Genomic DNA, 16079 nt, shown 5'->3' with positions numbered 1-16079 from the left:
CTCTTAATCCTTTAAACTGTCTTTGTGGCAACTATGAAAGTTACATTGCAGCTAATTTTGGTTGAATTTTTTATAATAATACATCCTTAACTGTTCACTTACATGTTTTTTTTTTCATGTAAATGCATTTAAAATAAGTGAAATAAATATTAGTATTTCATCAGCTTTTTTTAAATGCCCAGGAATAACTTTATATTTTAGAATGTAAACAAAATCTAAGATGACTATATCTCTCACATTCATAGAAAAACATGGGGTCAGTAACAGACTAGTCAATCATATTACACCAACACCAAGTCAATTTTATTTGTATACCTCAATATCACACATTACAAATTCTCCTCCTCTGGTTTCACAATCTGTACATCATATAACACATCATAACATCCATAAAATCTCAGGATCAAAATGAAATGAACTTCTGTCAAGGTAATATCAGTTGATTATGGAAATAATTTAAATGTTAATATCCTTATCAGAATTTTACCCACACCACCAATTAACATATTCTGGTGTGATACTGCCAATTTCCCATGTGAAATTTATTTTTATATGAAAATACATGTACATCTATGAAGGCCATATATGTAATGCAGGCAAGGCAAATACTAGAACCAACAACTTACAGGCTCTTTCACAGTCAAGTTATGAGAAGCTCCAGGTTACAGGTCATGACATTCTCATATTGGAAACTGACTGCTATTGACTAGAAGATAAATTACATGGAGAGAACCAAAAGTGGTGTTATACTATTCACAGATCTCTGATAGGAATTTGGTGAGATAAATGCTACAATCATTGATAGAAACAGAGAAAACTATACAACCAAAACTTGAGTTGTAATAAAACAAAATTATCTACTGCACTAAAACATACAGTGCCTCAGCTCTTAGTTGAGTGGAACTGTTGCACCTTTCACATACACCAACTTAGAAAGAGACATAAATTACTTTCCAAGAGGAGTAAAGTAAAGCAAGTCAAAGATACACCAAGCTACTTAAGCTGGCACAGTGTGACAGAGGAGCCATAGTCCCAGACTCTAAACCCTGGATAAAGAGGCTCGGTGAATTTGGTGAAGAAGGTGTGAAGGTGTGTCAGTGACCTTTCAGGAGAGACTCTGTAGAAGGACAGGATACCAGCCTCCCAGTCCAGGTACACCGCAACCCTTCGGCAACCTGATGAGGGAACTGAAATGGCAATGCTCTTGATATTGTGATATGCAGCATAGCCATGATCAGAACAATGCAGACCCCAAGACACCCTGTTGTATCCAATCACACAGTTGTTTGGCACACCCTTGCGATTGATACCCTTGTAGGTCACTCCGAGCCCGGCCCAGTTTCCTTTCCACTCCACCTCCCAGTAACAGCGACTGGTCAAGCCCTGCTGGAACAGGACCTGGGACCAGTGGTCAAACCTGTCAGGGTGATCGGGGTATGGCTGCTCCTCTCTACCCTGGGTAACTTTTCGGTTCCCATCAGAGAGGACGAGGAGTTTATGGGCTGTGTTAAGATCGAGGGTAAGTTCACATGCGTCTGGTGGCAGGAAGAAGGGACAGAATTAACAATCATTATAACACAAGTTATATCAATGTAGAACTGAAGTGATGCTTTCAATTTTGAAACTGCCTTTATCCTGGAAAAGCAAAAATAAATGTTGATACTGCTGTAACACTCAATACATGTGCAACACAGTTCTCCTATGTTTCCTTGTTTGTTCTGTGATCAGTATAACATAGTATATGGTGTATATGCAGAGCCGTTTCTTGCTATATGCAGGATATGCAAATGCATAGGGCCCTACCAGCCACTAGGCCAAAGCTGAATATTCAGCCTCATCTGAGGAAGGTGGGGTGTAACGCAGAGTTTTTAGCAAATTTATTTGTTATTTGTCCTGCTAGCTAGCTCAGCTAACCACAGATAAATGCTAGTTTGCTGGTTAGGATTTGTATGCTCAAAAACCCAGCTTTGGTGTTTGCTTCATGAAAGTTAAAGGCTAAAATAAAATGAACGTGTCACATGTGAATGGACTGTGCTGTCCTGCCATGGGAGTGACTGAAGTGATTGACATCAGACCCATTTTGTCAGGTTATAGCGGGTGGGTCATCGTCCAGTAGAAGTTGTTTCTCAGATATTTGCCACTTAACAGGATTACTTATGATTGATTTATTAAGTTTAGTGTGTATTTTATAGGCCTCTAATTAGAAGTGTGCCACTATTTTATAATTAATAGTAGTTATTTATTAAGTGACTAATAAATATTAGGCCTCTTGTTGATTATTTTCGACTACTGTAGCAGTGGATTATTGCTAACACAAGTGAGTTAGTTGCAGTCTCCCGCTTTGCTACATTTATTTGATTATTTATTGTGACAATACAGTTTGATAATTTGAACAATCCTCCCTCCATTCCTACAGCTGAGTTACATTTTTGATGTAGTACTTTGCTTTATTCAAAAGAACCATAATATCACAAACTGAAGTATGTGGAATGTAAACTATGCTATATATGACTGTTAAATCTCCCCACAGAAAAAAATATAGGTTGTCAGTTAGATACAAGTTGACCACGTTGTAATCCCCTGTGAAAAATACACAGACATTCCTACTATATCAAATAGTGGTCATCACTCATTTATCTTCATTTTATAACTTAATTACAAGTACAATGTGTAAATAAAAGTGTATTATCATTTTTATCAGTTATCTTGCTTGAATGGCTCAACTTCAGGTGTTTCATTTTAATATGAGACGTTATCATGACTGTAGCCTGTTTTGCTCATGAAGTGTAATAGATTGTGGCATTTTCGTGGATCATCTGAAGGGATTTGGAGTCGTAGTTTGGCAAATTAGGGGCCCCCAAATAGCATCTTGCATAGGGCCCCCATAAAGCTACAAACGGCCCTCTGTATGTGTGTGTCACCACAAAAACTCACAACATACATTTTGTCAGTCCAGGTTTTAGCCAGCATTCTGCATTGTGGTCCACTCTGTAGAAAGAATATGAAACATGCTGTCAAGACAGTCTGGATAATGATATACAGAAAGCATGAACGCTAGCCTGAAGGTTTGCACTTCATTATTTAAACCAGCTGGCAATTTTGCATGTTGGTCTTATATCTGAGTAAGCAGAGAGTCACTTTTCATAAAAGACAGGACAGCAAACAGGTCAGGTTGGACCTGTAACACATAAAACATCAACATGACCCAAGTTAACTGGATGTTTTACAGTTAAGGTAAAAGCACAAGGTTCAGTACACAGACAGAAATCAAATGTGCATCATGTTCTTGCATCTAATTACTTTCCAACTCAGTGCTCTCTCTATGGACCACGTGAAAATATCATCCAAGTGTCTGCTGCTATATGTTAAAGTCCTGTCATGTCTGTTTAAAGTAGAGATGGGCATTTTGATTACTTTTTGAAGTTGACGAACACTGAAGGAATCAGAACCTGAAGACAACCTGAGCTAACGTTAGCAGCAGCTTGGTCAACAGCCCACAGGCCCTTATTATGATTTTGAATGTGCAAATTCCTAAAAATAAAATAGATAGAATAAATGTTTACCACATCAATTAATCAACTAATCGATTATTCATATGCATCCCTAGTTTAAAGTCTAAAGCCTAGTTTAAGACCTATGAAATCCAGTGTTGCTGTTGCTTTACTCTGCTTCATGAGACATCATAATAACAGTGTTCTTTACCTGAGTTTGGTAAATTCACATTGTCCTTCCTCCAGAGCTTCAGAGATGAGCTTCACTCCGAACTCTCCCAGGTGATTATAGCTCAGGTCCACCTCTTTCAGGTGGGATGGGTTGGACTTCACTGCTGAGGCCAAAAAACCACAACCTTTCTCTGTGATGTTACAGAATGACAACCTGTTGAGAAGCAGAGTTTAATCGCATCTCTGATGAGGATCAAAGAAAACTTTTGACATGCAAAATTTAGAAAATCAAAATTTCACAACTCCTTAAAGTCAAGTCATCCACAAACTTCCAACTGTCAGGACACAGCTATAACTAGGGGTGATGGAAGGAGCATCTTTTTCTACAAGAGGAATGTTGGCCATAATGTGGATCAAACCACATGTTCTCATTGATAATTATATAATTATTATTTCTTTTATCTCTGCAGGATATGAGAGTAATGTTACCCAAGGGTTTTCAGTTTACAGCACACATTTCCCAGTCCGGTGGAGAGCAGCTCTACTCCTGAGTCTTCGATGTCATTGTCACTCAGGTCCAGCTCTTCAAGACGTGATGAGGGACAGCTCAGAACTGAAGCCAGATCTTTACAGCATCTCGAGGTGAGACTGCATCTGTTGAGCCTGAAGGGACAAACTGAAAGTCATTAGGACACATCTTCCAGGGACCATGAATGTGTACACAAAATGTGACCATAATAATGAAGTTTGGTACAAACCATCTACTAGTTGTCAAGAAATTTATTTCTTTACACATGTGGATGTTTAATTATCAGGAAAAGCATAACATCAGAAAGAGGAGAATATACAGAAATAAATACACAGAATACAATAAATAAACCTTGCTTTGCAGTCAGGAACATTTTACAACAGAACATTACTTGCTAACCTCAGCATCCTCAGTCTGCAGTGAGGGCTCTTGAGTCCGGTGCAGAGAAGCTCAACTCCAGAGTCGTGCAAACTGTTGTCACTTAAATCTAAATCACACAGTTCTGATGATGTTGAGCTGAGAGCAGAGGATAGTGCCTGACAGCAGTTAGCAGTGAGTCTAGAATCATTCAACCTGATAAACAGAAAGACAAAGACAGAAAATTTAAAGCTTGTACAACATGATATCATATCTACAGTTTAAGGATGTGAGGCTGTACTGCAAGTGTATATCTAGGTCAGAAAAATATCTCTAACGCTTCATGTGAAGGGGGTATAACCATGTCATGGAAGGTTTGGGGATTTTAGAGACCTGTTCACATGCTTGCAAAAACAGATAAACTCTTGGTGGGTAGTTTACAGGGAAATTTCTAGACGTCATTAATTAGTGTGGGATCATGGGAGTTGTTTTCATTGCTGACCAACCCACTGCATTTTATTTGCAGTTTAGGATTCTTTTAGTGTCAGTCATTTAGGAGACATTCAGTGCCATTCAGCAGGCAGAGAATAAATGGCCTGTTCTCTAGACCTTGTGTACCCTGAGTGTACGTTCCACTTGCAAGGGAATAATGGCAAAAGAATAGATCCACCCAGAGCTGAGACTGAGCAGTATTGGAAGGACACACGGGAGAAAGAGTGGCTGGTGGACCTACGAGTAGACCACAGCAATCTCCCAGAACAAGAACCGGGCAGCATTACAAAGGCAGACATCCATCAACAAAGCAACAAGCATCAAAAGCCGGGCAGCACCAGGACCTGACATGATCCACTCCTACTGGCTGAAGAAGCTAACAGCACTCAATAACTGCCTGGCAGCACAAATGAGTGAGCTGCTAACAACAGGCACTCACCATTACTGGCCAACACAGAGCAGAACAATCCTGATCATGAAAAATCCCCTCAAGGGTACAACACCTTCGAACTACCAACTGATTACCTGTTGTTCCACAACATGAGATCAACATCTCAGGCATCATAGCAGCAAGTTGAGTCGGCATGGGTAAATAAATGAGCAAAGCTCAGAGGGGCACTTGAGACAACACCAGAAGGTCAAGGCGCCAGCTACTGGATGAGCATTGCCTGGACTGACTACAAGAAAGCCTACCACTCATGACCCACACATGGATATGAGAGTGATTGGCACTATTCAAGGCTAACAGTGAATTGATAACCTTAACCTCAAGATCTCAATGCAGCTGTGGAAAACTAAACTGGGAACCAACTCCAAGACCAATGCACAACTCATGATCAGGTACAGCATATACCAAGGTAATGCACTGTCCCTACTGCTGTTCTGCATAGACCTGAACCCTCTCAGCCAGATCATCACAAAGGATACAGATTAAGAAGTGGAGTGACCACCAGCCACCTTCTATACATGGATGACATCAAGCTGTATGCCAGGAGTGAACAAGACATCAACTTACTGTTCCACATCACCAGTACCTACAGCCAGGATATTGGGAAGTCATTTGGTCTGGATAAGTGTGGCCACATGGTGACAAAGACAGCACTGAAGCGGTGGAGTTATCAGAGGGCAGGATAGCAGAAATACAAGACAGCTACCTTGGTAATCCACAGGAGCCATGGCTTCCAATGGAAGCCATGAGGAGGACACCAGAAGATCAGCTACAACCAAATAGCTCCAGAGAGTAAGACAGGCACTGAGAAGCCAGCTCAATGGTAGGAATGGCCATCAAAATGTACACCCTACTGGTCATCAGATAACCAGCTGGAATAGTAAGCTGGCTGCAGGAAGAGATAAATACCACTGATGTCAAGACATGAAAACACCTCACAGTGTATGGTGGTTTCCACCCAAAAGAAATGTCAGAGCCAAAATCCAGGATGGAACAAGGAGAATCCACAAGACGGTGCCTTAGACTGCAGAAGACAGAGGATAGTTAGGAGGAAGAGAAAATATTGTATGAGGCAAAGACCCTCAAATAGGATGTATCATTGACAGATAGCGGAAGTGGCTGACATCAAGAAATTCTGCCAGTGGTTAGAAAAGGTACGCCTGAAGGATAGCACAAAGGCTCTGATCATGGTAGTACAAGAACCCTATGCACCTCATCTATTGAGGCTGGAGTCTAGTACAGCAGATAGGACCCAAGGTGCAGGCTGTGCAAAGATGCCCCTGGGACAGTCCAGCAAATAGTAGCAGGGTGTAGCAGCATAGACTGGAATTGCCAAATGAATGGGATAGTGTACAGGAACATTTGTGCCAAGTATGGATTAGAAGTCCCAAAGTCCTGATGGGACACACCTCCGAAGGTGGTTCAGACTTCAAGTTCCAGACTGACAAACAGTTGCTGGCTAACCAATTATATATATATATACATAGGTAGTGTAAAACACAATTTATATGAAGCTTGCAACAGCATTTAACAGCAGAGGACAGACTGCGTAATAGTGCTGGCAGTGTAAAGCAAGATTATGGAGCACATTTTTAAGGTGGAAAGATCTAGGGGAACACTAAAATAATCAGTTAGATTTCAAATGTCTGATTTTCAGAGATACTTGCTTTGCTGATCTGGATGCTTTGAGGACAGGTAGGAGCCTCAGAAGACCTTCTTCTTTCCTGGAGTACTTCTTAAGTTCAAACAGCTCAAGTTGCTCTTGTGAGGTCAGCAACACAAAAACCAGAGCTGCCCAATGAGCTGCAGAGCACTCGTCCATCTGCGAATCTCGTTCTGAATCCAAGTAGCTCTGGATCTCTTCTACCAGAGAGTGGTCATTCAACTCATTCAGACAGTGGAAGAGATTTATACACCTGTCTGTATGAGGAATCTGCCTGATTTTGTCTTTGATGTACTTGATGGTTTCCAAATGACTTTGGGAGTCGCAGGTTTCTACCTTAATCTTCAGGTCTCTGAGCAGATCCTGATTGGACTCCAGGGACAGTCCGAGGAGGAAACGCAGGAAAAGATCCAGGTGACCGTTGTCGCTTTGTAAAGCTCTGTCCACTGCAGCTTTGTGCAGCTCAGATACAGGCTTTGTTTGGGCCATTTGTCCAGATCCCTCAGTTATCAGGTTTTCACCACTGACCTTGTACATTACACGTACGTACAAAGCTGCCAGAAACTCTTGGACAGACAGATGCACAAAGCAGAAGACTTTTTTCTGCATGCAGGACTCTTCCCTAAAGACTTGAGTGCACAATCCAGAGTAGACAGATGCTTCTTGGACATCAATACCACATTCTCTGAGATCCTCCTCGTAGAAGATCAGGTTGCCTTTGTCCAGCTGCTGGAAGGCCAACTTCCCAAGTGACATAATCACCTTGTTATTCCCCTGGGAGTCCAGTTCTCGCTCCTCAGAGTACTTGACACGCATCTGTGTGGTCTGATGTGCCAAAAAGTGGATGTACATCTGAGTCAAAGTCTTTGGCATCTTTCCTACTCCTGCTTTAGCGCACATTTCTCCCAGGACAATAGAGGAAATCCAGCAAAACACTGGCACATGACACATGATGTAGAGACTTCTTGTTGACTTAACGTGAGTGACTACTCTTTTGGCCAAGTTTTCATCCTCAATTTTCTTGTGGAAATACTGCTCTTTCTGTAGGTCACTGAAGCCTCGTATCTCAGTCACCCGGTCAACATACTGTGAAGGGACACAGCTGGCTGCAGCAGGTCGGGTTGTTATCCACAGATAAGCTTCTGGCAGCAGATTACCTGCAATGAGGTTTGTCAGCAGCACCTCCACTGGGGCAGACTGTGTAACATCATGACATTTCTCATTTCCCTCAAAATCCAGATGGAGTCTGCATTCATCAAGACCGTCCAATACAAACAGGACTTTGTACGCCTTCAGGTCTTTGATTCCAGATACTTTCAGGTCTGGATCAAAGTCATACAGAAGCTCCATCAAACTTCTTTTTTCATTTCCAAGCAAATTCAGCTCCCTAAAAGGAAGTGAAAACAGGAGCTGGATGTCTTGATTGGCCTTCTCCTCTGACCAGTCCAGCATGAACTTCTGGGACAACACGGTTTTGCCGATGCCTGCTATTCCCTTGGTGAGCACCACTCTTGGTTTGCCTTGTTTGGGTAAGGGCTTGAAGATGTCTTCGCATTGGATTGGTGTTTCTGCTGACCTTGGTCGGTTGACGGCTGTCTCTATCTGTCTCACTTCATGTTCACTGTTGATTTCTCTTATGTCTCCATCAAATACATAGAGTTCTGTGTATATTTTATTGAAGGTTGTGTCATTTTCTTGATTTGCTAACCCTTCAGCCATGTGCTTATATCTTGCTCTCATACAGAATTTCAATTTCCGCTGATACATGGGTAGTTCTCCATAATACCCTAACAGAGGAGAAATTGTCCATTAGTCATTCATCAAGTTTAACAAATAATACCTTTTCTTTGAAAAAATAAGGCTGTCTATGTTCGTTGCAATGACAAAACATATCAAACAAGTATTACTGTAGGGCTCTTTTTTCTCTCTACTCAATCTTCTTCTTTAAGACTACAGACAGACATGTTCTACCTCTGTGTTGCATGTGTTACAATCCTCCAAATACCACACAGGCATCTAGTTCAGCCATCAACAATTTGTTCTTCTCATCCAAAAACACAATGCTAATTATGAGGAACCACTCAGGATCCCCCAGGAGGGGTTGGAAAAAAATGCTGAGGAGAGGGACATCTGGACTACCTAGTTGAGCCTCCTGCTATGACCCAGCAGTGAGAGCAACATGCATGGATGTTGCTCTTAATTTTTGCTGTGAGCACAATGACTTTATCTCAGTTTTATTGATGTGTTCCCACATTGTTTTAGACCACAGCACCCAAGTCACTCATCCCCCAATGTAACATGCATATATGTATTTACACATATGTTGGTTTTAACAATTTTACATTTAGTATTATTATATTATATTGTATTAAAGCCCTGTTATAGGCTGTTGACCTGTCTAGGGTGTACCCTGCCCCTTGCTCACTGTCAGCTGACACTGGCTCCTGCCTTTATTCCCCCCTTGTCATAGTCTTGAGTCTGCAGACCAACTTAGTGGCCAAGCACTCAGACTGAAAACAGCCCTTCATTAAGGAGAACAAAAAGTGGTCAGGGGTGTGTGGAGTTTAAAGGTTTACCAGACAATAAAAGTTTTATGATTTTATGATCATTTTATGAGGAAGGATTTTAAAAGTCTGGAATGCCATCACAGCAACAGTCATTTTCTGTCTCTACAGTTACCAGAGACTCAGTAATAAAATGTGGCATTCAATTTCCAAAATAATCTAAATAGAATGGGTGTTTTAATGTATTTGATTGGCCAACACAAAGCTGCATTAAGTTGTGACAAAAGTCAAGCCAGGTTCAACATTTTTGCTGGATGACAGTTATTTTACAAAGTCTCAGAATTGGGGCCCTTCCTGCATCAGCACAGTATTCTCCCTGAAAAGAATCAGGTGTTGTCTGTCTGAACATGGCCTGAGCGCAGAACTTTTCTGCTATTTTTATGCCAAACCCTTCGTGCCACGTGGATGCCTTCTGAACACACTTTTGTTACTATATACACAAAACACACACACACATACAAATCCCAACAGAATATTCTATCTCTTACTCTGCTCAAGGGTGAAGACATATGGATCCATGTTCATGGTCCTCAATATGTGGAGTGTGATCTGCAGAAAGCCTTCTTTGGCTGCAGCTTCTGACTGAGTCAGTTCATCATCAACCAGCTCCTCCTTTTCTTTATCTTCCTCCAAGTCTCCAGTGGGATTGAGGACCTTCCAAAAACTCATCATATTTGCTTCCATGAATTCAAAAAGTTTTCCTTGAAAATCCTGAAATAAAAACATGTTTTATTTTGAAAATGACACTTTCCAAACATATGATTTATAGATAACACTGAAATGCATGGAAATGCAATGAAGATAAAACTGTAATATGAGTTAGTGATTCAAATGAACAAGTTCAAGGCTAGAAACTTATAAATGAGTAAACAGAGGGAAAACATGGAGGGTACTGTACATTCAGGGCATGTGAAAGTCATTTGAAGAAATGACTTGAGATCATTAATTTAAAGGAGCAATTCATTAAAGACACTGCACTTCCACATGAATACAATCAAAAGTTCTAACTGGGCTTTACATGAAAAAAAGGAAAAAGTTTAAAGACAGAAACTGGACGGTCTAAATTTAATCAGCTGTGATGATGATGCTCAATTGTGATTTTACTACTGAATTTCAACAAAATTGGTAACGGCTGAGGTACTATATGTTTCTCATGTGCTTATGTTGGCAGTGATGTGAATATTCTTTGTATAATTAGTGCTGAAAATTAAGGATACGGTGTATATGCTGATGTATCAAATAGAACAGCCAGGTAATCTATGTTATGACAAGATACTTCATAATGATTAGTTAAAACAAAACTACAATTACTGCGTCATGTTTGTATGCCTCTACCAACCAATCCAATAGTGTGTGAATTCTTGAATTATGGCCAAAAAATTGAGCAATTACAGTCACCTTTGACCTTTGCCCATGAAATTCTAATTAGTTCATCTCTGAGGCCAAGTGAAGCGCTATGCTAAATTTGAAGAAATTCCCTCAAGGTGTCACTGAGATATTGCATTCACAAGAATGAGACGGATGGATGACCACAGCTGTCGGGTTCCGTTTGAACCTTCTGTGAACTCTGGGGAAAACAGTGACTCAGAAGCAAGCCTAAAAACTAGCCTTACCAGGATTAGGCTAGTCTAAAGGGGTCAGCCTCTTCGGTAACTCAGGTTAGCACTTATTTAAATTGCCCTTTATGAAACAGTGTTTTCTGAAAATAATCTTGACTGATTTAAGTTTGTCTGTTCTCTGCTAGTGAAGAAGTGTATAATTCAGTGAACCCAGATGAAAAAGAATCAGCTCTTGTATGGTTTCCCTCCCCTGAAGTTTTTCTGGTTGCTATGATGGCCAATTGTTGCTTAAACAGCAGCAACAATTGGGTGTGCATGTTTGCAAGAACAGCAGCCGCCCTCTCTCTCTTTGCCAGCCTTGTCTACTAGGGCCAGTGATTGCTCGCTGTCAGACAGCACCCACGGGGCTGTATCCTGATTATGAAGTCTCTAAAATCAACTGAATTCATTAACTCCTGACAAGGGCATATTGTCTTTTCACACACTCACCTTTAAGTCCAGGTTCTGATTCAGTGCAGTCTGGTCACTGAAAACTCTTGAATGTCTGCATCTATAAATGTATTTGCATCCTTATAAGTTCTGATGAAGATTCCACACTGACAGCAATGTTTTACAAAAACATTTTATCACAAGGTAAAATCAGTTAATACTTAAACTGAACATACTAAAACCTGCTTCTTTTCACAATTACTTACCTCATGGTGAGATGCCTTGATGCTATACACCTTATACATCCACTCATTACTTTTTTCATTCCATTATCGCTTTTTCCTGTAACACTCTAATCCTTTGTTCATGTAAGTAAACACAAGTCAGTGAGATCATTTCTGCAACTGTGTAAGTAACAGTCCTATAACTGTAAGTAAAACTGCTGGTGTAAACATTTACCGTTCAAACAAACAAAACATATGCAAAGCAAACTTGTGTGCTACTGGAAAACATAAAGTGGTGGTTGGCTGACTCACTGATTTACAGGGACTCCTGAATGGAGCCATTATTGATATTAACTGACTATGTTTCACTACAGCTTCTCCAGCTGTGACAAGTAAAAATGTTCAGCATTTTGTCTCTCTCACCTTTCACCAGTAGGATCCTCTCCCCCTCTAAAGTGCTCAGGAATGCCCATGGACTTGTTACTCTTCAGGGAGACTGCACTGGGACATGAGGACACTGCTGCTGCTGCTGTATGGACTCTGTAACCCAGAACACAACTAAACATGTCTCTTCTTTTTCAAAGATGCTTCATTTGCAATGGCAGATCATTCAACATTTCAGACCTACAGAATGTGATCTAAAAATGACTTTGACATTACACAGGACAGATGATAACTAGCCTTTAGCTAATAGTGCAAAGTAATGATGATCTGCTGAGTGTTTTTCTACTTTAGAGTGCTATCACATTTAAAACAACTAATACATTAAGTTACAGTTTTATTTCTACGTCTTGTCATATCTTTTTCTTTTGAGTAACTGAAAGACTGTGAACTTGCAGTAACTTCATAGACGTTAATAATATTTAAAAAGATCAGTGTTCTAGCTTCTAAAACTGATTCTAATAACAATCATGACTTGCATCTTGGGTTGTAAAATTAAAACGTTGGGAACCTTTCCATGGGAATTAACAGGAATAAACTGGAAATTAGTTAAATCACAAGTTAGCCTATAATGTGTTGTTGGTTAAAACAGAGTCAATGTAAATGGAAGTGGTAGTACTCTGGTCATTCCTTCATCACTGCACTGATCATTTCTGGACTCCTGCTCACTTCAGCCACACTACTCCTTCTGAGCCCACAGACCACATCCAGTCAGTCAGTCTGGATCTGATTACACTGAGAAATATATTTGATCTGTGATATTAAAGTTTAACCAGCAACAAAATACATTTACATGTGTTTATACAGCAGCTAGACGCTGAATATGAGATGCTAAATGTAAGATGGCTAGCTGCGAAATCAGAGATGCTAAATGTAAGATAGCTAGCCGCTAAATAAGATGTGCTAAATATAAGCCAGCTAGCCCACACATTAGATATGCTAAATGTAAGCTAGCTAACACCATTTCAATGACAGTTTGAGAAGCTAGCTCCACTGTGATGCTGTTTTCTGTTCATAAATACTGTAGGTTAGACTTTGATTTAGCAGCTGGTTTAAGGAGATTTCATCTGCTCATCTAGTCGGTTTCTATTCACTTCATCAAATGTCACATATTTTTAAAGACCATTCCATTTGTTTAGCTAATTGTTTCAATATCTGTGCATGCCATTGTATTAGTGTTTTTTTCCATGGTATCACAGGAAATATGTTTATTTTTTAACTTTTTTTTGTTGTTGTTCTTCAATGAAAGAGTTGATTAAAGTTTAACTCACAAAATCAAAGTCAAAAATGTCATTATTTGAATCTGTATTAGTTTGCAGCATGTGACAAAACAAAACATTTATATATTTATGTTTGTATATCATATGGTTTAATTCCTGTTCATTCCAATGTCAAGTTTCTGGCATGTAATATTTCCAAGTTGGTCTAGAACCAAGAAGCACTTCTATCAGGGGCTGGGGGTGGGCTTATTGTAACTCCTGAATGGAGCCATTATTGATATTAACTGACTATGTTTCACTACAGCTTCTCCAGCTGTGACAAGTAAAAATGTTCAGCATTTTGTCTCTCTCACCTTTCACCAGTAGGATCCTCTCCCCCTCTAAAGTGCTCAGGAATGCCCATGGACTTGTTACTCTTCAGGGAGACTGCACTGGGACATGAGGACACTGCTGCCGCTGCTGTATGGACTCTGTAACCCAGAACACAACTAAACATGTCTCTTCTTTTTCAAAGATGCTTTAATCTTATGTATTAGTCCTAATAAGACTCTTTTTTGTACATCATATGATCACAATATGGTACAAAGGTATGTTTGCAGGGAGTGTATATTTTCATGTTCATCTCAAAGTTCACTCACATGTCTGAGTCCATACTGGGCGATCCACATATATTACTGCTTTTCAGATTGGACATTCCTCCTGGATCTGGTCTTATCGGTGGAGACTCCTGTGCTTTATTATAAACAGAATGTAACTTGCCAGTTATTCCTGGCTTTTAAAAATATCTGCTGAAAGTCAAATGAGTTTGTGATTGTAAAAGATGTAACATTATTATAGGTCATATTTTTATCCTTTATATTTAATCTCTTTTTGAGTGGCTGATATTTTTTTAGAACAACATGTCTTTGGCTGATTAAACAGTATGTATATGGGTTTACAGAACAGCCATATAAATAGTGAAGGCAGTATTCATATTCGTAAATAAAAAGCCTCAGAACAGCTGTGCAGGTTTTTCCACAGTGAGTTGCATACCCAGTATTTGATGAATGGCTGGCAAAAGGCAAACACCGCGAGAACTCCACCTCCTTATCCAACTGGTTATACATGAGTTTACGTCAGGCTTTTTTTTACGCCAACATGGCCGTTAATATTCCAGAATTCCGATTTTAAAATAACTACGTCTTAAATACGTTTTAAAATGGCTACATTAAAACAACCACAATACGAAAGTACAAACAAACGTTATAATAACACATATCAAAAGTAGTCAACACAACTGCTTGTTCTGACATAACGTAGTCACATGCCAAATGAGCGGAGTAATCGCTCGTTGAGAACAGCGGAACCAAGAACAAACCTTTGAGTGATACGAAGTTATATTTAAGTTCTCTTCGCCACATATTTTACGGTCCCACACAATATTAGGCATATTTTCCACTTTTGACGTAAACTGGGGTTCAACCAACATCGCTTACTTCAAGTAAGACAACAATAAACGGAGACAAAAATCACGTGAAACTGTGCAAAAGCTCTACGAGCCACAGCGGTTCTTTACATTTTCCTGTTGTTTCATCTAAAAGTACTTACAGTAACTGAACAGTAACTTACCCTTTAGGGTGTTGCCTGAGAGTCTTCTGTGCATTTTACCGTCGATGTTAACCAAAACAAAACGAGGCCTGCTGCGCCGCCTAGGTTTCTTACATCTGTCTGAAGACGTTGACAAGTTAAATTACTTTAGCTTTCAGTTTCATTTCGTGTCAGGTGTTACCGAATTCAGCTTCTGATTCGACAGTCCATATATGGAAGCTTCAGTTAAGGCTCTCCACGGGTCTTTAAACAATGGTAAGAGCAGTAGCCATATACGAATGCAACTTAAAGATGTAGCAGAGGATGGGGAAATCACAGACTCAACAAGCAGTTAACACAGGACACCAACAGGTTAAACAGGCAGTTAAAGGGCTGCGACACTATGACTGTGAAAGATAATTCACAGTGTGGCAAATGACCAGGCTACAGCAGGTCTAATGGGGTAATGAGGAACCCAATGAGGATAATAGTGGGCAGGAGATGAAGAGCTGGGTCTGAAGTCTCAGCAGATGTGAACAGTTTAAGTAAATGATTTGTTGACAGAAAGCGTTTCATAAAAATGTCTTCATACACAGATCAAATGAAGAACACGCAAACTAATGGCTGGCTTATAGTTCGAATACGACAATAAAGGCTTCAGCAAAAGTGAGGAAAATGACAGTGACAGACTGAGAAAAAGAAAAAAGAAATGCTTGTCTGGGAGTTTAGATTTCAACATGTTGCTCTGAGTCAAACTGGACCTTCACAGTGTTGACTTAATACTGACTTAATGCTGAGTTAATGTATAAATAAATAATAAATGTTGAGTTAATGTTGTGTCACGTGTCACCTTCTGTTTCCGCCTCTCTGCTGCTTTAAGTTTCTGTTTCCTTCTTTTACTCAGACCGGCTCAGAATCCGGTCTG

General features: G+C 40.0%; 1 protein-coding gene across 7 annotated transcripts; it reads right to left on the bottom strand.

Moving 5' to 3' along the window:
* Positions 1 to 281: 281 nt before the first annotated feature.
* Positions 282 to 15423, bottom strand: LOC108881849 (NACHT, LRR and PYD domains-containing protein 3). Of its 7 annotated transcripts, none has more exons than XM_018674041.2 (12): positions 15197 to 15422; positions 14227 to 14320; positions 13942 to 14058; positions 12351 to 12467; positions 11764 to 11824; positions 10204 to 10426; positions 7156 to 8938; positions 4591 to 4764; positions 4152 to 4325; positions 3703 to 3876; positions 2942 to 2988; positions 282 to 1535 (listed from the first exon to the last, which is right to left on the bottom strand). In XM_018674041.2, the coding sequence occupies exons 1-12, from the start codon at positions 15228 to 15230 to the stop codon at positions 994 to 996; spliced, it is 3540 nt and encodes a 1179-aa protein (XP_018529557.1). In that variant the 5' UTR covers positions 15231 to 15422; the 3' UTR covers positions 282 to 993. The 7 variants fall into 7 exon arrangements, with proteins under 7 accessions (XP_018529557.1, XP_018529558.1, XP_050932308.1 ...); XM_018674042.2 differs by having other exon boundaries at positions 14227 to 14315; positions 15197 to 15352; XM_051076351.1 differs by lacking the exon at positions 13942 to 14058 and adding an exon at positions 11970 to 12061 and having other exon boundaries at positions 14227 to 14315; positions 15197 to 15352.
* Positions 15424 to 16079: the final 656 nt, after the last annotated feature.

The sequence above is a fragment of the Lates calcarifer genome, linkage group LG15, assembly GCF_001640805.2.
Source record: "Lates calcarifer isolate ASB-BC8 linkage group LG15, TLL_Latcal_v3, whole genome shotgun sequence".
Classification (NCBI taxonomy): Eukaryota; Metazoa; Chordata; class Actinopteri; family Centropomidae; genus Lates; species Lates calcarifer.
Note: the sequence above shows the minus strand (reverse complement) of the source record. Positions and strands in the feature narration are given on the sequence as shown.

Excerpts from the sequence above, each read along its gene's own strand:
- LOC108881849 (XM_018674041.2), bottom strand. The coding sequence starts at position 15,230 with ATGCACAGAAGACTCTCAGGCAACACCCTAAAGG. Across the intron at positions 14,321-15,196 it reads CTCAGGCAACACCCTAAAGG|CACAGGAGTCTCCACCGATA; the intron begins GTAAGTTACTGT and ends TTTATAATAAAG. Across the intron at positions 11,825-12,350 it reads GAGGATCCTACTGGTGAAAG|ATGCAGACATTCAAGAGTTT; the intron begins GTGAGAGAGACA and ends ATACATTTATAG.